At 38.6% G+C, this 23,084-nt stretch overlaps 1 protein-coding gene across 1 annotated transcript in view; it reads right to left on the bottom strand.

Annotated features, from left to right (window-relative positions):
• The window catches only part of DNER (delta/notch like EGF repeat containing), a 367,125-nt gene that overhangs the window by 22,134 nt on the left and 321,907 nt on the right, over positions 1-23,084 (bottom strand). The window contains exon 11 of the mRNA XM_025405375.1: positions 8,910-9,041. Within this exon, the coding sequence (XP_025261160.1) occupies positions 8,910-9,041 (132 nt within the window). The remainder of the gene's footprint in view (positions 1-8,909; positions 9,042-23,084) is intronic.

The following is a 23,084-nucleotide window of genomic DNA, read 5'->3' on the forward strand; positions in this document are numbered from 1 at the left end:
CACATTTGCCTCATGTAATCCTCACAGCAACCAGCACAGGAAGCCTTCCTATAATCAAGTGAGAAAGACAAGGCTCCCAGAGGTAAATTTGTTTTTCTAGGTTACATAGTTAGAATATGATGGAGCTTGAATTTGAAGTCGACTTTGATCCTTTTGTTATTCCATACTTTGCCTATATTATCATTACCAGAAGTAAACTTTAGATTTTTTACAATGATAGGATTTCACTTCAAAATTTCTTGATGATATCCTGTGTGTTCCTGACTTTTCATCTATACTCTCCTATATATTTATCTCCATGAATCCCATTTTAAAGTTTTAAATAGATATTACTCTGACCTAAAGGCACAAAGTGTGTCAATTTGTCATACTAAACTTCAGAATGAAAACCAATCCCATTTTATGGAAAAGTAAACTGAGGCTCAGCACAAGCAAATACAGTCATAACAACGAGTGCCTTGGCCAGAATAAGAACCAAGGTCCTGTTGACCCAAATCTGGAATCCTTTCCACCAGCAGATTCCACCAGACTGGACTTAACATCCTATAACTACAGTCCCTTAGAATGTTACCATTGAAATCCTTTTCAGTCCCTTGTCTCTCTCTTCAACAAGAAAGTATTTCTCACCTATCATTAGCAAGGAAAGTTAATTCTAAGCCCATTCTGTATGAGAGCAATCGAGAAGGCTAAGGGGGAGGCCTATAATGATTATGCACTTCACACTTTGGCTGCATGAACCAAGAGGAAAGACACTGAGTGAGCAGCTAAGAGTCTAAATCATATCCTCCACCTCTTATCAAGTTGATCAAATTGACACTGGAGAATGTGGTCAAGTTGGTCACGTTGATGTCAGAGAATGTGGTCCACATTTGGACAAGAGAGTTTCCTAATACTGGCCACCCCCTATGTTAGACAAGCACTGAGAATGAGATGACCCTATCCAGTCATAGGCAGCCAGAACCACCAGTGAGGGCCTGGTCTTGTGACTTAGAGTGAAGGAGTAGAGACAGCAGACAGATCAGGCTGAGTGACACAGACAGGCAGGCAAGCAGGCAGGCAGGGCTGTGGGTACTGATTTGCATCCTTCCAAATTCACTCAGAAGTTGTCTTTATCTGCCAAATGGTGAGTGAGCAGGTGAGAGAGCATGGAAGGGAGTTCTTACACAACTTTCCCAGGAAAAGAAGTGATCTGGAATAGGGAGGAAACATTCACCCAACCAGCATGGTTAGTTCTCTTCTGCTATGAAAGATTAAATTGACCCAGCTAATTTAAATAAGAAGACAATACCTTTCAAAGTTGAATCTTTAACAGTTCCAAAACTGTTGAAAACTTGATTGCAGCTGGGCACAGTGACTCATGCCTGTAATCCCAGCACTTTAGGAGGCCAAGGCAGGTGGATCATGAGGTCAAGAGATTGAGACCATCCTGGCCAACATAGTGAAACCCCTTCTCGTCTAAAAATACCAAAATTAGCCGGGAGTGGTAGCACACACCTGTAATCCCAGCTACTCAGGAGGCTGAGGTAGGAGAGTCACTTGAACCTGGGAGGCAGAGGTTGCGGTGAGCTGAGATCGCACCACTGCACTCCAGCCTGGATAGAGCGAGACTCTGTCTCAAAAAATAAAAATAAAATAATAAAATAAAATAAAGAAAACTGGAGGGGTGGCTAGCAAAATGGTCGCATAGGAACAGCTCCAGTGTGCAGCTCCCAGCAAGATCAATGCAGAAGGCAGGTGATTTCTGCATTTCCAACTGAGGTAGCTGGCTCATCTCATTGGGACTGGTTAGACAGTGGGTGCAGCCCATGGAGGGTGAGCAGAAGCGGGGGGGGCGTTGCCCCACCCAGGAAGCACAAGGGGTCAGGGAACTCCCTCCCCTAGCCAAGGGAAGCTGTGAGGGACTGTGCTGTGAGGAATGGTGCAGTCCAGCCCAGATACTATGCTTTTCCCATGGTCTTCACAACCCACAGACCAGGAGATTCCCTCGGGTACCTATGCCACCAGGGCCCTGGGTTTCAAGCACAAAACTGGGCAGCCGTTTGGGCAGACACCAAGCTAGCTGCAGGAGTATTTTTTTTTTCATAACCCAGTGGCTCCTGGAACACCAGTGAGACAGAACTGTTCACTCCCCTGGAAAGGGGGCTGAACCAGGGAGCCAAGTGTTCTAGCTCAGCAGATCCCACCTCCACGGAGCCTAGCAATTTAAGATCCACTGGCTTGAAATTCTTGCTACCAGCACAGCAGTCTGAAGTCGACCTGGGACACTCAAGCTTGGTGGGGGGAGGGGCATCCACCACCATTACTGAGGCTTGAGTAGGTGGTTTTCCCCTCACAGTGTAAACAAAGCTGCCAGGAAGTTCGGACTGGATGGAGCCCACTACAGCACCGCAAAGCCACTATAACCAGACTGCCTCTCTAGATTCCTCCTCTCTGGGCAGGGCATCTCTGAAAGAAAGGCAGAAGCCTCAGTAAGGAGCTTATAGATAAAACTCCCATCTCCCTGGGACAGAGCACCTGGGGGAAGGGGCAACTGTGGGTGCAGCTTCAGCAAACTTAAATGTTCTGCCTCCTGGCTCTGAAGAGAGCAGCGGATCTCCCAGCACAGCACTCGAGCTCTGATAAGGGACAGGCTGCCTCCTCAAGTGGGTGTCTCCTGACAGAGAGACACCTCCCAGCAGGGGTCAACAGACACCTCTTATAGGAGAACTCCAGCTGGCATCTGTCAGGTGCCCCTCTGGGAAGAAGCTTCCAGAGGAAGGAACAGGCAGACATCTTTGCTGTTCCACAGCCTCCACTGGTGATACCCAGGCAAACGGTCTGGAGTGGACCTCCAGTAAACTCCAGCAGACTCACAGCAGAGGGGTCTGACTGTTAGATGGAAAACTAACAAACAGAAAGGAATAGCATCAACACCAACAAAAATGATATCCACACAGAAACCCCATCTGAAGGCCACCAACATCAAAGACCAAAGGTAGATAAATCCACGAAGATGAGGAAAACCCAGCACAAAATGGCTGAAAATTCCAAAAACCAGAATGCCTCTTCTCCTCCAAAGGATCACAACTTCTCACCAGCGAGGAAACAAAACTGGACAGAAAATGAGTTTGACAAATTGACAGAAGTAGGCTTCAGAAGGTGGGTAATAACAAACTCCTCCAAGCTAAAGGAGCATGTTCTAACCCAAAGCAAGGAAGCTAAGAAACTTGAAAAAAGATTAGATGAATTGCTAACTAGAATAACAAGTTTAGAGAGGAACATAAATGACCTGATGGAGCTGAAAAACACAGCAAGACAATTTTGTGAAGCATACACAAGTATCAATATCCAAATAGATCAAGCAGAAGAAAGGATTTAAGAGACTGAAGACCAACTTAATGAAATAAAGCGTGAAGACAAGATTAGAGAAAAAAGAAAGAAAAGGAATGAACAAAGCCTCCAAGAAACAGGGGACTATGTGAAAAGACCAAACCTGTTTGATTGGTGTACCTGACAGTGACTAGAGGAGAATGGAACCAAGTTGGAAAACACTTGGTTCCATTCCATAGGATATTATCCAGGAGAACTTTCCCAACCTAGCAAGACAGGCTAACACTCAAATTCAGAAAATACAGAGAACACCACAAAGATGCTCCTCGAGAAGAGCAACCCCAAGACACATAATCATCGTATTCACCAAGGTTGAAGTGAAGGAAAAATGTTAAGGGCAGCCAGAGAGAAAGGTCAGGTTACCCACAAAAGGAAGTCCATCAGACTAACAGCGGATCTCTCTGAAGATCCTACAAGCCAGAAGAGAGTGAGGGCCAATATTCAACATTCTTAAAGAAAACAATTTTCAACCCAGAATTTCATATCCAGTCAACCTAAGCTTCATAAGTGAAGGAGAAATAAAATCCTTTATAGACAAGCAATTGCTGAGAGATTTTGTCACTACCAGGCCTGCCTTACAAGAGCTCCTGAAGGAAGCACTAAATATGGAAAGGAAAAACCAGTGCCAGCCACTGCAAAAACATACCAAATTGTAAAGACAACCGAAACTATGAAAAAACTGCATCAACTAACGGGCAAAATAACCAGCTAGCATCATAATGACAGGAGCAAATTCACACATAACAATACTAACCTTAAATGTAAATGGGCTAAATGCCCCAATTAAAAGACACACACTGGCAAATTGGATAGAGTCAAGAGCCATCAGTGTTCTGTATTCAGGAGACCCATCTCATGTGCAAAAATGCACACAGGCTTAAAATAAAGGGATGGAGGAATAGTTACCAAGCAAATGGAAAGCAAAAAAAGGAGTGGTTTCAATCCTAATCTCTTCCAAAACAGACTTTAAAACAACAAAGATCAAAAAAGACAAAGAAGGGCATTATATAATGGTAAAGGGATCAATGCAACAAGAAGAGCTAACTATCTTAAATATATATGTACCCAATACAGGAGCACCCAGATTCATAAAGCAAGCTCTTAGAGACCTACAAAGAGAATTAGACTCCCACACAATAATAGTGGGAGACTTTAACACCCTACTGTCAATATTAGACAGATCCACAAGACAGAAAATTAACAAGAATATTCAGGACTTGAACTCAGCTCTGGACCAAGCAGACCTAATAGACATCTACAGGACTCTCCACTCCAAATCAACAGAATATACATTCTTCTCAGCACCACATCACACTTATTCTAAAATTGACCACATAATTGGAAGTATAACACTCCTTAGCAATTACAAAAGAATGGAAATCATAACAGTCTCTTAGACCACAGTGCAATCAAATTAGAACTCAGGATTAAGAAACTCACTCAAAACTGCACAACTACAAAGAAAGAGAACAACCTGCTCTGAATGACTACTGGGTACATAACAAAATTAATGCAGAAATAAATAAGTTCTTTGAAACTAATGAGAACAAAGATACAATGTACCAGAATCTCTGGGACACAGCGAAAGCAGTGTTTAGAGGGAAATTTATAGCACTAAATGCCCACAGGAGAAAGTGGGAAAGATCTAAAATCAACACCCTAACATCACAATTAAAAGAACTAGAGAAGCAAAAACAAAAAAATTCAAAAGCTAGCAGAAGACAAGAAATAACTAAGATCAGAGCAGAACTGAAGGAGACCGAGACAAGAAAAACCCTTCAAAAAAAATCAAGGAATCCAGGAGTTGGTTTTTCGAAAAGATTAACAAAATACATAGACCATTAGCAAGACTAACAAAGAAGAGAGAAGAATCAAATAGACACAATAAAAATGATAAAGGGGATATCACCACTGATCTGACAGAAATACAAACTACCATCAGAGAATACCATAAACACCTCTATGCAAATAAACTAGACAATCTAGAAGAAACAGATAAATTCCTGGACACATCCACCCTTCCAAGACTAAACCAGGAAGAAGTTGAATCCCTGAATAGACCAATAGCAAGTTCTGAAATTGAGGCAGTAATTAATAGCCTACCAACCAAAAAAAGCCCAGGACCAGATGGATTCACAGCCAAATTCTATCAGAGGTACAAAGAGGAGCTGGTACCACTCCTTCTGAAACTATTCCAAACAAGAGGAAAGAGGGACTCCTTCCTAACTCATTTTATGAGGCCAGCATCATCCTGATACCAAAACCTGGCAGAGACACAACTAAAAAAAGCAAATTTCAGGCCAATATCCCTGATAAACATTGATGCAAAAATCCTCAATAAAATACTGGCAAACCAAATCCAGCAGCACATCAAAAAGCTTATCCACCACTACAATCCAGTCTGGGTGACGGAGCGAGACTCCATCCAGAAAAAAAGAGAAAGAAAGAAAAAGAAAAAGCTTATCCACCACGATCAAGTTGGCTTCATCCCTAGGATGCAAGGGTTCAACATATGCAAATCAATAAACGTAATCCATCACATAAACAGAACCAATGATAAAAACCACATGATTGTCTCAATAGATGCAAAAAAGGCCTTCGATAAAGTTCAACACCTCTTCATGCTAAAACCTCTCAATAAACTAGGTATTGACAGAACGTATCTCAAAATAATAAGAGCTATTTATGAAAAACCACAGCCAATATCAGAATGAATGGGCAAAAGTTAGAAATATTCCCTTTGAAAACTGGCACAAGATAAGGATGCCTTCTCTCACCACTCCTATTCAACATAGTATTGGAAGTTCTGGCCAGATCAATCAGGCAAGGGAAAGAAATAAAGGGTATTCAAATAGGAAGAGAGGAAGTAAAATTGTCTCTGTTTGCAGATGACATGATTGTATACTTAGAAAACCCCATTGTCTCAGCTCAAAATCTCCTTAAGCTGATAAGCAACTTTAGCAAAGTCTCAAGATACAAAATCATTGTGCAAAAATCACAAGCTTTCCTATACACCAATAATAGACAGAGAGCCAAATCATGAGTGAATTCTCATTCACAATTGTGACAAAGAGAATAAAATACATAAAAATACAACTTACAAGGGATGTGAAGGACCTCCCAAGGAGAACTACAAACCACTGTTCAAGGAAATAAGAGAAGACACAAACAAATGAAAACACATTTCATGCTCATAGATAGAATTAATATCCTGAAAATGGCTATACTGCCCAAAGTAATTTATACATTCAATGCTATCCCCACCAAGCTACCACTGACTTTCTTCACAGAATTAGAAAAAACTACTGTAAATTTCATATGGAACCAAAAAAGAGCCTGTATGTCAAGACAATTCTAAGCAACAAAAACAAAGCTGGAGGCATCATGATACGTAACTGCAAACTATACTACAAGGCTACGGTAACCAAAACGTCATGATACTGGTACCAAAACAGATATATAGACCAATGGAAAAGAACAGAGGCTTCAGAACGCCACACATCTACAACCATCTGATCTTTGATAAACCTGACAAAAACAGCATTGGTGAAAGGATTCCCTATTTAATAAATGGTGTTGGGAAAACAGGCTAGCCATATGCAGAATACTGAAACGGGACCCCTTCCTTACACCTTATACAAAAATTAACTCAAGATGGATAAAAGACGTATACATAAGACCTAAAACTATAAAAACCCTAGAAGACAACCTAGGCAACACCATTCAGGATATAGGCATGGGCAAAGACTTCAGGACTACACCACCAAAAGCAATGGCAACAAAGGCCAAAATTGACAAATGGGATCTAATAAACTAAGGAGCTTCTGCACAACAAAAGAAACTATCATCACAGTGAAAAGACAACCTACAGAATGGGAGAAAATTTTTGCAATCTATCCATCTGAAAAAGGGCTAATATCCAGAATCTACAAAGAACTTAAACAAATTTACAAGAAAAACAAACAATCAATCAACCCCATCAAAATGTGGGCAAAAGGTATGAACACATACCTCTCAAAAGAACAGATACCTCTCAAAAGGACATTTATGCAACCAACAAACATATGAAAAAAAGTTCATCATCACTGGTCATTAGTGAAATGCAAATCAAAACCACAATGAGATACCATCTCACACCAGTTAGAATGGTGATCATTAAAAAGTCAGGAAACAACAGATGCTGGAGAGGATGTGGAGAAATAGGAATGCTTTTATACACTTGGTGGGAATGTAAATTAGTTCAACCATTGTGGAAGACAGTGTGGCGATTCCTCAAGGATCTAGAACCAGAAATACCATTTGACCCAGCAATCCCATTACTGGGTATATACCCAAAGGATTATAAATCATTCTACTATAAAGAAACATGCACATGTATGTTTACTGAAGCATTGTTCACAACAGCAAAGACTTGGAACCAACCCAAATACCCATCAATGATAGACTGGAAAAAGAAAATGTGGCACATATACACCATGTAATACTATGCATCCATAAAAAAGGATGAGTTCATGTCCTTTGCAGGGACATGGATTAAGCTGGAAACCATCATTCTCAGCAAACTAACACAGGAACAGAAAACCAAACACCACATGTTCTCACTCATAAGTGGGAGTTGAACAATGAGAACACATGGACACAGGGAGGGGAACATCACACACTGGGGCCTGTCAGGTGGTGGGAAGCTAGGGGAGGGATAGCATGAGGAGAAATACGTAATGTAGATGATAGGTTGATGGGTGCAGCAAACCACCATGGCATGTGTATGCAACAAACCTGCATGTTCTGTACATGTATCCCAGAACTTAAAGTATAATAGAAAGAAAAAGGAAGGAAGGAAGGAAGGAAGGAAGGAAGGAAGGAAGGAAGGAAGGCAGGCAGGCAGGCTAGCTCAATTCCATGTCAGTTCACATTTTCACTTCAATCCTAGTAGATACATTGTTTTAAGGTGTAAAATCTTGATTAAGACATTTATCAAACTTCTATTTGTTCACCCTAAGAGATCATTCAGCTTTAAGCAGCCCAAAATGTTTTCAGCTTTTCTTTTAAGCTTGTCTTCACTAAACTTTTCTCCAGGCAATAGATGGAACTTAATACATCTGAAGACACTTGAACACATAAATAAAAAGGGAATTTACATTCTGTGTGTGTGTGTGTGTGTGTGTGTGTGTTTTAATTTTCAACACAAAGACTCTATTTTTTGATATGATTGTAATGCTTTTCTGTTCAGCACATTTTTGGCTGCATGAGTAGCAGTGAACTCTGGATGACATCTGAAAATTCTCATCCTGGGGAAAGGCTGGCTTCAGACTCAGGAAGGAGTGGGGGCAGCAGAATGCAGGGGGCAAACATGCTAAACTGGGTATTGAGCACCAAAATGGGACAAGTGTAGCTCCGGCTGTCCCTCTGGGACTCACTGCCTCATCTGCCAGTGACTCGGGGGCTTTCTGGTCACAGTCGGCATCTTTTTGATGAAGGAAAATGCTTAAGTAACAGCTATAAATGTTAAATAACAGTGGCTGAACTGCAGAAATACTTACGGATCTCACAGTTTGCTCCCACCCAACCATGCGGGCAGTGGCAGGTGTAACCATTGGACTGGTCCAGGCAGCTCCCACCATGGTGGCAGGGGTTACTGTCACATTCATTTATGTCAATGTCACACTCTTCACCTAGGAAGATAAGAAAAAGCAGTGGTGAAACCGCTGCACCCATGGTTCCTGCCATTTTTCTGGACAAAAAGTAAAGATCCCAGGCTAAGGGTCATAACCTTTAGCAATAGAGCCTAACCTGCTGTTTGCACAAAGTGCAGAACTCTCAGAAAATTCCAGACACGGGATCTTTTACTTCAGTAAAATTAAAAAGGAAAGAAATATATATATAGCCCTGGTAAAAAGAATCTTTCCTTTAGTCTACTTAACTAGTTAACTAGTTTCATTTAGCTAGTTAAGTGAGGTTGATTCCCATGTCTGAATAAATCTTTCCAGGATCAGAAAAAGTGAAGTTGGGGTTTTGATTTTATTAAAGAAGTCTATTTTATGTTGGAATTCATCAGCTGAATCTTATTATTTATTTTTCTGAAACTCCAGAAAGCTGAAAACTCACAGTTTATGATTATTCTGTAGCCAAGTTTTTGAGTGTGTGAGACTGGACATTTGACTCTTGTCTGGAAAGTTCTAGGACATAGCTGTGCACCCAGCCTGAGTCAATTAGGAGAGATTACTTCACTTTCCAAATCCCTGGATGTGATTCTGCTTGAAGTTGGGGGACGTGAAATGCTCAGGAAAAGCATCAGGTCCACCTAAGAAGAGAAGTTGTGAAGCCTGGGGTTAATCTAAACCTGACCTAATTTTTTTCTGAGAAATGGTGGCCCAAGGGAAGCTGTCCGTTATTCTCCCATAAGGAAGAATGTGACCTTCAGCTCCTGACCCTGGCTAGACCCAACTTTTCAGGACACCTTTGTGTGCTTCAGAGAGAACCTGATAGAAATTACAAACCAGGGTCCAGAGCCAATGTCACAGTGATTCGAACATCACCTTAGAACAAAGCCATCTTCAAGTGATTTTAAAGCCATCATTATGAGTCAATACTAAATGCATACACTTCTTAAATTCAAAGGCATCTCATCAAAGGTGAAGAGAAGAGGATATTTCAAATTGAGGCACTCCCTCTCTCAAAAGTTTGAAAACGAGAAAAAGAAATTTTCAAAATAAGCCCTCCTTTGCTTAGATAAATGCAGAAAGTGATGAGAAAACAAAACTCCTAGCATTGCTATGGTCATGGACTAAAGATATTTTTGTCCATTTTTCAAAAGCAATGTTTCAGTATACACTCAAGTGATTACTTCTGGGCTCACTTAATTAGCATTAAATTGCTTTTCTATCTGCTATTGGTTTACCTCACTATTATAAAACCACTGTATGTCACTCAGGCCATTTTAGAGGAGGAATCTCACACTAAAATATTCCATGTCTGTTTTATCTCACACTGTTTTTATACCTGGCATTTTACTATTTTATTTTTAAATAAAATCTGTTGAACAAAACATTTACAACTTCTAGGTCCTACTAGGTTGATTATAATTCAGTAATATATACATGAATTTGTTTCCTGCAACAAATATAGTCACTTACATCAATAGTAAAAAACATGAAATTGATTGCCTATTTCAAAAGTTGTCTTTCCATTAATGGGGCAATCACTCTTAGTAGAAACAGTCATAGATTAAACTATTACAAATGGCATCACATGGTAGACTGGTTGAAGAGACATATAACCAAGAACGTGCTGAGAAATGTTAAAAGGATGAAATCAAAGACCTTAACAAGCATATACATCAGTACTACTTTCCAACCATCTAGGAAGATACGTGTAATTGGAGATATTTACTAAACAATAGCTTTCTTTAGCTGGCAATCTGAACACTGCAAATTCTGAAATGAGATGCTCTGTTACCTTTACAAGAATAGCTACAGAAACAGCCCACATTTCCCTACTGCTACGGTCTGGCAAAACTCAAAAGCCTCACTCTGCTTCAGGAAGTCCAATGTCAATGACATATGCTTTTCATTTCCTAAACTCCATGCAGTCTCAGGGCTATCAGTTCAGTCCATCCAGGCCTGCTCCAGTCCAGAGCTTCTCCAAGAAGGCAAATGCCACATTCAAGAGCCAGGGCAGCCCCATGCATGTATTAAATCTTGGATCACTAAGGGGCTCTAACATAGTCAGGAGAAGCCCAAGGTCCCTAGAATTGTCTGTTCTTGGGACCCACTAGATTGGACAGATTTGGTAAGAATGGAGATGGCGGGGAAGAAAATAGGATGAACTCTTGCTGTAGACATTTATCAAATACAGTATCTAAAATCCAACTAGGGCCAAATTTATCTCATTCGGGTTTTCATCACCATAATGTTCTTAGAGTTACACTGGGGATTAAATGATGCAAATTAATGAAATCAATCATATGCCAGTCAGGGCCCCAATTCGCTGACAGCTATTTCTGCAACTTATGTGCTCTGGCAGAACCCTGGAGTGATGCACAGTTCTCAGATACCTTTGGGTTTATTCTAATGGCCTCTTTTATAGACAAACACTCCTTATGCATCTAGTTGAATCAGTTATTCTTCAACTGGCTCTCAGTTTGAGGCCTTTGCTGTGTTCTATGCTGGCTGGCAACAGAAATATAAGGTGACTCAAATGATGGAGTCCCTCAAGGGAATTTTCAACCAGAAGACACCCAAGGATGACTGTTGTTCTCTGCCTTACGATGATCATGCTTTTTACTGTTGGTCTTATGGAAAGTGTTTGAAGATGCACTATGAATTATAGAAAATAAGTTTGGCTTCATTTGCGTTTCCCCATATTAACAGCATTATGTTTGTATATGCATTTCAACACCACAACATTCCATTCTCAATCAATATTCATTTTAACTTATTTTATTATAAGAGTTCTTAGTATACAGTACTATCTTTCTTTACTAATAGTTAACTAATAAATCTTTGAGCTTTTGCTGCCCTGAGCCAATTGACTTTTCAGTTGGCTCACTTACTCTTTTTAAATTTGAGTTAGAAAAAACAATTATTCTTAAGTCACTGTTGTTCTTAATAACATCTATTAAGAAAATACAAAATGAAATTTCTACTTGACTAAGGCTAGCAATCAACGTCTGAACTTTAAGTCTTTTATAATTATTTTTTCTTTTTTCTTTTCTTTTTTTTTTTTTTTTTTTTTGAGACAAAATCTCACTCTGTCACCCAGGCTTGAGTAGAGGGGCACAATCTTGGCTCACAGAAAGTTCTGCCTCCCAGGTTCAAGCGATTCTCCTGCCTCAGCCTCCCCAGTAGCTGGGATTACAGGCATGTGCCACCATGCCCAGTGAATTTTTTGTATTTTTAGTAGAGACGGGGTTTTGCCTTGTTGCCCAGGCTGATCTTGAATTCCTGACCTCAGGTGATCTGCCACCTCAGCCTCCTCCCAAAGTGCTAGGAATACAGGCATGAGCCACTGTGCCCAGTCAATTTTTTTTTCAATGTATTACCTTCTATGAGGCAATATGTAAGTACACTGGGTATCACATTTTGTAGTACTTATGCAAATTTACAAGCATACTGATTCTGCTTGCTTTCCTTGGGTAAATTAGGAAATGCAAAAAGACAAAACCATCCAAAGTTACCACTGTTAGTATATCCTTGGGTTAACACAGTCCCCATTAAAAGATATTGATGACAATTACCATAATCATAATATCTAGTATTAAATATATACCTTCTATGTGGCAGGCACTGACTGGGTGCTTTGACTATAACTCTTTCATATACTTCACTAAGATTTGATTCAAGATAAAGTGAGTTTTTAAAATTATTTTGAATTTTTTTATCATGATGGAATAACTGGAACCTGTCTTGCCTTCCCTCCATAAACAACTAGATAACTAGATGAAATATATGGGAAAAAAAAAAAAAAAACTATGAGGACATTGGACAACAGGAAGTCCATGACGGTGATTGGTGCAAGAAGGGAAATAAAACAGCTGAGCACCACAATCATTCTGGCTTTCTTCCTGGAATTAATTTAGAACACAGTGGTTTCACTGGCTTGAGGAGACAAATATCAGAGTGCGTGGAGGCCAAGGTAGCTGTAATTTGTAGGAAAGACCACAACACAAGATAGAACCACTCAGAAAATGAGCACCGGAAATCTGCTGCATCCCCTGGGCTGTTGCTGAGGACATGTGTGTGTGTAACTTGAAGCTTGGCAAACAAAATGACAGATGAACGGTTCCCAAACTCACAGAGCACTGAGAGATATTCAGATTTGCACAGCCACGATGGAACTATTTCATCGATTACCCAGTACATTCAGTGAAGCCACAAAAGATCACATCTTAGTAATGGGGCACAACTATCCCTAGAGTAAGGCTACTCTACATTCACCTCCCCAAAATGTACAACAAACCTTGAAAGGATTAATTAGGTCAGCAAGTTACTTACCTGACACACACAAAAAAAGTCCATTACTTTTTTTAAAAAAAGACAATAAAATCCAGTCACTCAACAACTGAATCCACAATGACCATCATTCAAACAAAAATTAATAGACATGCAACAAAGTAGAATCATGTGACCCATAACTGCATGAAAATCAGTCAAAAGACACAGATTCAGAAATAACATGAGAGCTAGCAGACAACAAATTTGTTCAAAATGTGAAATAAAATACAAAAAACAATGAACAGAAACATGGAAAATAAAAAACAAGCCCAATGGAATTATTAGATATGAAAAATACAATATCTGAAATTGTTTTTAGAACTCAATGATTTTAATAGTAGATTAGTGGCTCACACCTGTAATCCTGGCACTCTGGGAGTCCGAGGCAGGCTGATAACCTGAGGTCAGGAGTTTGAGACCAGCCTGGGCAACATGGCAAAACCCCATCTCTACTAAAAAAACAAAAATTAGCTGGGCGTGATGGCACACGCCTGTAATCCCAACTACTCAGCAGGCTGAGGCAAGAGAATCTTGAACTAGGGATGCAGAGGTTGCAGTGAGCCGAGATCACACCACTGTACTCCAGCCTGGGTGACAGAGTGAGACTCCGTCTTAAAAAAAAATAAAAATAAAAATAAAAAATAGTAGATTAGACACTGTCGAAAAAAATATTAGTAAAGTTGAAAACAGAGCAATAGAAGCTTGACAAACTGAAACTCAGAAAGAAAAAAGACTTTTAAAAAAACTAAGCAGAGACTCTGGCCCACTGGACAATTTTAAGCAGTCTAAGATAGATGTACTCAGAATCCCAGAGAAAGGATATGAAGCCAAAAATAATACTTAATAAATTAATAGCTAAACATTTCCAAGTTTGATGAAAACTGTAACCACAGATTCAAGATGTGCAACAAACCCCAAGCAGGATAAACACAAGAAAATCACACACACACACACACACACACACACACACACACACGCATCACAGTGCAGAAGTCAAAGCAACTGCATCTTGGATGCTGATCCACCATGTTGGCTTCTGATTAACCACAGTTCCAGGAACATCTGTAAGGATTCCAGTGTATGTACTGTTCCTTGTACAAGAAAAGATACTTACCATAAATCCTGCCCTTTGGTCAAAACAACCTTGCTGTTATTGTACTTCGATTGTCCTGCACATCCCTTCTGAACTACCTCTCCTCTGTGGATCATAAGCCCTGGGTCCACAGGGTAATGGTGTGGGTGTGGGGATCCACTATCTTGTTTCCCCAGTACCCAAGACACAGACAGGCTTCTCTTCATAAGTCCCTATGAAACATTTCTTTCTGATAAACTGAATATGTCAGCCGAGATCTTTCTTTAGCCTCTCAGCTTCCTCAGACTTTGGGGGCAGGTTTGCAGAGGCCTGCAGGAGCTGAGAGACCAAGAAATGGGCAAAGAGAATGAAGCATCTGTGTGGGTAATCCCAGGTGGCAGCCACTTCTATGTGGAGTGGTGTGGCTCACCTTTTAGACGCTTGTGTGTGGGTACAGGGATACCCCAAAATGCTGGTGTGTTTAGAGTGACTTTTAAGTGAGAGCCATCTGTCACACTGCAGTAAGGAAGGATGGCGAGCAGCCACTGCTCTAACATGGCCACTTCTGTGGCCATTGAGGACAGGAGCCCATCTAGCAGCAAAAGCAAAGTAAAACGGCTTGAGGGGGAGTTAAAATTAGAAAAGAGTTTCTAAAGAGCTCTATTGTCAAAAGTACAGCTTTATTGTTTTAAGGTCTCTATTCTCTCTCTGCAAAACTTCTCAGTCAAATGAATTCTGTTTTCTCCATTTACATCTGTCTCTCCCTCCCTCCTCTTGCTACCCTCGATGCCACATGAGGAACCTACAAAAAGGAACTTCTGACAGTCTGGGATCCCTTGGAGACAGAAAATACTCCTCTTCGCGAGAGGTACCTCTATTTTTCTTTATGGAACCGCAAGAGTTATAAGCAGACAGATTCCTCCTGGGTCTAAAACACAGCTCTCTTTTGTATTGTGTTACCTGACCTGTTTGGCTTTTAGGAGTCCCAGAGTTTACTTTGTACCATGAGAGGACTTGCCCTTGCTGTGTGTAATAACTGGCAGTCACAGGTAAGAGATACAGTCTTAGAGGTGGTTGACGGCACTTGGCAGAAAATGATTATTACTACAGGGGGATACTCATTTCTTTGGGAATTTACATAAGAAAACTGTGGTTTGAGTACCTAAAGGCTACAGAAAAATGCCGTACTGTGGGATAAGACACCCTTTGGGGGATGGGCTGATCGTAGAGTGGGCTGATCAGCCTTGAGTTGCCCATCAGCCTCGGCGGAATGTCCTTGCAGTGAGGTGCACTGTGGAAGCATTGCACTATCCAGTCCTGTAGTGTTTCCCTCTTTTGGGGGACCCAGGATTCAGTGTAAAATGGGATCCTTGGTTTTGAGGGATCTAAACATTCTGCCTTTTTGCTGTACCTGCTCAAGTGTTCAGCCCTATAAACTGCATGCTTTAAAGGGCTCCACCCTGGGCCTGGTGCAGTGGCTCACGCCTGTAATCCCAGCACTTTGGGAAGTTGAGGCGGGCAGATCACCTGAGGTAAGGAGTTCGAGACCAGCCTGGCCAACATAGTAAAACCACGTCTCTACTAAAACTACAAAAAATTAGCTGCGTGGTGGCACACCTGTAATACCAGTTACTTGGGAGGCTGAGGGAGGAGAATCACTTGAACCCGAGAGGCGGAGTCTGCAGTGAGCAGAGATGGTGCCATTGCACTCCAGCCTAGGTGACAGAGCAAGACTCTGTCTCAAAAAAAAAACAAAAACAAAAAACAGGTTCCACCCTAAAGCCAATAATCTAGATAAGAAACAAACTAAGTGAAAAAGAAAACAGTTTTCCTGGCAATCTTGTTTTCAGATAACAATGGCAGTCTAAGTTCCCTGTCTTTGAGATGTAAATTTCCTACCTTGTTTCACCTAAGAGTCATGTCTTTGGAAATGATTAACCGTCTAAAGGGGGGGAAAGAAACTGAAAACTGGCAAAAGAAAAATCTTATAAATCTATAAGATCTGCTTCTGTGTGTCTGTATGTCTATATTTTAAATGTGTCATGTATATGTGATATATCCCTACCAAAATATATAAAAGACCTCTAATTAATTGGCTTAAAGTAAGTGTTTCAGACAAATATTTTATCAAGAAGATAGAAACCAACTCAAATGGCTTTTAGTTTTACATGATTTTAGTAATCTTTGGTAAATAAAACTAGTTTCAAGATTTCTTTCAGTAACTTAAGAGTTAAAGAGTTAAAATACTAGTTAATATGGAAAAGTAGTATCATCTAGTTTAGAGGTTATTTAAAGTTTGTTTCAAAGTGAAAGGAAAAAAATGACATAGGTAAAATTAAGTGGACAGAAACAGAAAGAACAAAAGGGTAGGGAATGAGAAATTTTTGATTCCACGGTGGTCACGTGGTCACCACCTATGGTATGGAGCCCAGCTATGCTGTACTTAGTTGATAAAGGTAAAAGTTACCAATGGAACTTAGGAATTTAACTCTGGGGAAGACGGTTCACTGGATGCGTAAGAAAATGCAGACTAATAAGGAAAAAGTGAAATATTAAACCCCTTGGTAATGGTTATCTATAATAGCTAAAATAAAAGTAAAAGAGAGTGATGGTTGGGCCTTGAGGCTGAACCAAGCTCAGATGTGGGTCTGTCTGAGCATAGGTCACTAGCCTCAAAGGGGAAAATTATGTCAGGGCAACAAAAAGTACCTCTGAGACTCTGGTTACCAAGAGGGTAGTCAATGTGAGGCAAGGGCAAAACCAAGTAACCACTGAAATCAGAAGGTCTAGTGTGAAGGAATTGTGCCATTTTGTAGGTAGGATTATTAGCTTCCTCAGACTTTGGGGGTGGGTTTGCATAGACCTGTCCACTGTGGAACAAACAGGCACATCACAATCAACTTGCTAAAACTTAGTAATGAAAACTCCTAAAAACAGCCAGAGTGAGAGTTCTGGTTTTGGAAAGATGAACCAGATATATTTTCCCTGTCCCTCCCACCAAGGACAAGTAAAAACCCTATACATTGTACATAAAATAAACATAAGAAAATTCCAAGAAGTTGACAGAAAGAGACAGACCGGCTAGTAATCTCAAGACCCAAGGAACAACACAATTGTGAGCTCTCTGAGTTTTCTTCTGGCCTCATATATTCCAGATTAGGTGCTGGAGAAGGCAGCAACCGGGAAATGTCAAAAGATGCAAAAAACAAAACTCCCACAAAAGCCTGTTCTCTGTAACCAAAGAACCAATATAGGGGCAGCCTAGCAAGACAAAAAAATTATAGATAATAACTGTTGCACTCCAGCCAAACACTACAAAAAAACAAAAAACAAAAAACTGGAAGTCCCCTCACCCATGCCACCAAAGGCCAAGTGGAGAGCATGGACTTCCACCCTCCAAAGCACCTCAATCACCCAACTATAACAGAATGCACAATCTTTTCAAGTACCCACAAAACATATGCCAATATAAACCATATTCTGGGCTATGAAACAACCTCAACAAATTTAGGAGAGTTGAAATCGTAGAGTGTTCTCTCACCATAATTAAAGCAAACTAGATATCTCTGATGAAAAGTAACAGGAAAACCTCAAAACACTTGAAAAATAAACAACATGCTTATAATTAATCTATGGATCAAAGAGGAAATCTAAAGGGACATTAAAAATAAAAATTAAATTGACTGAAAATGAAAATACAACATAAACTTTGTGGGGTACAGCCAAAGCAGTGCTGAGGGGGAAATTTATAGCACTAAAATGCATGCATTAGCTGTGAGAAAAAGCCTAAATCAATACTCTAAGATCTCACTCAAAGAACCTAAAAAGAAAGAACAAAAGCAAATTAAGCCCAAAGCAAAAAGAAGGAAGAAAATAATAGACATAAGAGAAGAAATCAATGAAATTGAAAACAGAAAAACAATAGAGAAAATGAATGCAACAAAAAGCTATTTATTAAAAAGATTAACAAAATTGACAAAACTCTAGCAAGATTGACAAAGGAAAAAAGAGAAAGACACAAATTACCAACATCACAAATACAGCAGAAAATATCACTAAAGACTGCAGATGTCAAAAGGATAATATAGAAATACTATATTACAACTCCACAGGTAAATTTAACAACTTAAAAAAATGTACTACTTCCTCAGAAAAATCACAACTCATCAAATATAAAATAGATGATTTAAATACTTTTATAACTATTAAGAAAATTGAATATATAACCTTAAAACTCCCCAAAAAGAAATAGCAGGTGCAGATACTTTCACTGGTAAATTCTATTAACTATTTAAAGAAGAATGAATAGCAATTTGATACAATCGGTTGCAGAAAATCGAATACAAAAGAACATTTCCCAACTTATTTCAAGAAGCTAGTTTTACTTCAATACCAAAACGAGGCAAATACATAATTTTTTTTAAAAAAGAAAGAAAATTATTTTGTGTCTATGTTCATGGAAAATACTTGTTTCTCACAAAACACAAAATAGTTTTTTTTCTTTTTTAAAACAAATACTTGTTTCTCATGAATATAGACATAAAAAATCTGAAACAAAATATTAGAAAATATTACAAAATAGAATTCAGCAAAGTACTATATAAAATGAATTATACACTATGACCAGGTGGTATATTCCAGGCATGCAAGACTAATTCAATATTTGAAAATCAACCAAGTATATTAACAAGCTGAAGAAAAAAATCACATGATCATATCAACCCATACAGAAAAAGCATTTGACAAAATTCAATACCCATTTATGGTTAAAGTTATCAGCAAACTAGGAATAGAGAGGAACTGCCTCAATTTGATAAAGAGCATCTAAAAAACACTACAGCTGACATTATCATTAATGGTGAAAGACTGAATGCTTTTCCCCTAATGCTGAGAACAAAGCAAAGATGTCTGCTCTTACTGAACCTAGTAGTAGAAGTTCTGGCTAGTGAGACAAGACAAAAAATAAAATGTATACCTATCAGAATGGAAGAAATAAAGCTGTCATTCTTTTCTGATGGCATAATTATTAGAAAATCCCAAGAAATCTACCAAAAAAAATCTCCTAAAACTAGTAAGTTCAGCAAGGTCACTGGATACAATTTAATCATACAAAAGTAAATTATATTTCTATATACTAGCAATGAACAATTCTATTTACAATCACTAAAAATACACCACACACACACACACACACACACACGCACGCATATATACATACATACTTGGATACTTTACAGGGAAAAAATGTGGATGAAAGAAATCAAAGAATATCTAAATAAGTGGAGAGTCACACTGTGTTCATGAATTGGAAGACTCCAAATAGTAAAGTTACTGATTCTTCCCCAAATTGATATACTGGTTTATTGTAATTCCTTAGCAAAATCTTTTGTAGGTATAGACAAGATTATTGTAAGATTTATATGAAAAGGCTAAGGAACTAGAATAATTATAACAGTTTTGGAAAAAAATAAGGTGATAGGAATTATTCTGCCCAATTTCAATGGTTATTATGAAACTACAGTTGTTATTACAATCAATGAAAAAGAAGAGCCCAAAATAGGCCCATATAATACAGCCAACTGATTTTTGATGAAAGTTCAAAAGCAATTCAATGAAGAAAAGAAGAAAAGATAGCCTTTTCAGCTAATGATGCTTGAAAAATTATACTTACATAAGCAAATGTAAATAAAAGAGCCTCCTCTAGTTGGAGGAGCTCAGGAAAGAATGCAAACTGTGAGAAAAGATTCTAACTATATTACAAATGTATGGAACAACCTCACTAAGGGGCCCGGGGAGGAGCTGACCTAAGTGACTTTGGAAATGGGTAGCATTGACAAGACTAAATGCAAAATAAGTGGTACATAAACACAATACTCTAGTTCATAAGGTTGTTTCCTACAAGGGTATAAGTTAACAATTCTGATACTGCTATACCTGGATACTGAAACTGAACAATTAAGTAAATAAACGATGGATGATGAAAGGCAGTATTTGGTTGTTGGTGTGAAGGGTTTACAAATACGCAAGGGGAGAAGGCTAGAACCATTCATGCTGTAATAAACTAGAGTTGGAGACATCACTGTGAATTCATGTTTAGCTTAATACAGACAAAGATGACTACATCATGCAATATTTATGGATAAGCACATGTCCATGGGTTAGTATACACATGTACTTCCTCGCTTTGTCAGCTGAGAGGACCTAAAAGCAATGACATCCCAATAGAAACAAGCACAGCTTAGTACCCAAATATTGGTTTTAATACTATTCTCCAATTATAAAACCAGAGATCCTTAGAGAAATGAATGACTCTAGAACTGGAGCAGGAAATACACAAGATGAGGCTGAAGCATCTTGCAGTGCCAGAAGGTATATATATATTTAAAAAGCAAAACAAAAAATTAGCCACAAAACAAAAAATTAACCACATTAATGGGGATGTGTCAAAGAGGTACAGGAGCCAACTGAAAGAACTCCCAATGGCCAAAGCTGGAACATTTTGAACAACAAAATAAATTTTAAAAGTATTGGATTATAACCTAAAGTATAAAATAAATATCCTGAACCCATAAATAAATGATTAAATAAATACACAAATGGAGGAGAATAAACAAATCTTTCATCCAGAAGAATTGCAAATAATTCATGTAGCTACTTACCCTCAAAGAGCGAGAGCATAACTCCTCTCTTGATAAGTGTGGACTACACAACACTTTCTTTGGAAGGAAGTCACTTCCTCCCAAATACTTAAGTATGGAAAGGGGGAGAAAGAGTAACATTATGATAGAGAAACTTGACAAACACTACCGCAGCTAAGTGATCAACATCAACGTCAATGATCACAAATCTCATTGACAGTAATGTAGCCTTGATGTGATGTGATAGGATTAGAAAATGGACAAAAGACAGAAAGAAACATTTCTTCAGAGGATATGCAGATATCAAATAAGCACATGAAAAGATGCTCGACATCATTTATCATTAGGGAAATTCAAACTGAAACCCCAATGAGCTATCATTTTACCCCTATCAGAATGGGCCAAATAAAAAATAGTGACAACACCAAATGCTGGCAAGGATGTAGAGAAACTGAATCAGTCAGACATTGTTGGTGGGAATATAAAATGCATAAGCCACTCTGGAAACACTTTGGCTATTTTTATAAAACTAAGCATGCAACTACCATACGACCCAGCAATTGAATTTCTGGGCAATTTTCCCAGAAAAATGAAAATTTATGTTCACACATAAACCTATATATGACAGTTTACACCACCTTTTTTATAATAGCTCAAAACTGAAAACAATCCAGATTCCTTTCAACAAGGGACTGGTCAAACAAACTCTGGGACATCCATACTTTGGAATACTGCTCAGCAATAAAAAGGGAGAACTATTGACCCAAAATAACCTGGATGCATCTCCAAAGAATCATGCTGGGTGGAAAAAAAAAATCAATCTCAAAAGGCTACACACTATATGATTCCATTTATGCAATATTCTTGAAATTACAAAATTACAAGAATGCAAAATACACTAGTAGTTTCCAGGAATTAAAGACAGTTGTGGCACAAGGGAAAAGGGTATTGCTATAAAAGGGCAAATGAGGAGTTCCTGTGGTGATGAAAATGCTCTGTATCTTGACTATATCCATGTCAGTATCCTTTCATAACTAGTATCCTGGTTATGAAATTGTACTGCAGTTTTACAATATGTTATCATTGGAGGAAACTGGGTGAAGGTTACACTGGATCTCTCTCTATTACTACTTGCAACTGCAGGTAAAGCTTCAATAATCTCAAAACTAAAATTTTGAAAAACTAGCCAGAGAAAAATAGACCCGTATATAATCAATTGTTTTCTAATGAATGTGGCAATGAAATCCAATGGGAAAAAGATTGTATTACCAATAGATGCTGGACTAACTGAATGTTTACATGGGAAAAATATTTTCCATCCTTAAGTCACACCATACACAAAAATTAACTCAAAACAGACTCTATACCTAAACTTAAAAGTAGACCTATTGTAAAAACATTTGAGAAGAAAACATTGGATAAAATTTCACCATATTGAAGTAGACAAAGATTTCTTACAATACCAGAAAAGCACAAACCATAAAAGAAAAAAATTGATAAATTAGACCAATTACCAAAATTGAAAACTTTACTCCCCAAAAGATACCATTAAAAAAATACATGGATGAGCAAAATGTATACCTGACAAAGCACTTGTATCCAGCATATATAAAGAACTCTTTGAAATCAATAGTATGACAAATAACCAAAATTTTTTAAATTAGCAAATTATTTGAAAAGATAATTCACAAGTAAAGACATATGAAGAGCAAACAACCACATGAAAGATGCTGAGCATCAAAGAAATTGAAATGAAAATGTCAATGAAATTAAAGCACTGATGGTATTTTACCATAAAAATGACCTAGAAATTGTAATATTCTATTGTGAACTGAAAGACAAATATCAAAAAATAGTTGAGTTAAAAGACAGAGAGAAAGATACAGTAACATCATTCCACTTTTAATAATGCACAAGAATTTCCTGCTCTGGTGAGAAAGGAATGGGTCACTTGTGTCCCAGCTGTTCAAATGACAATGTCAGTGGGCTTGGAAGAATCTTTGGCTTCCCTGT

Source organism: Theropithecus gelada, chromosome 12 (genome assembly GCF_003255815.1).
Source record: "Theropithecus gelada isolate Dixy chromosome 12, Tgel_1.0, whole genome shotgun sequence".
NCBI lineage: Eukaryota > Metazoa > Chordata > Mammalia > Primates > Cercopithecidae > Theropithecus > Theropithecus gelada.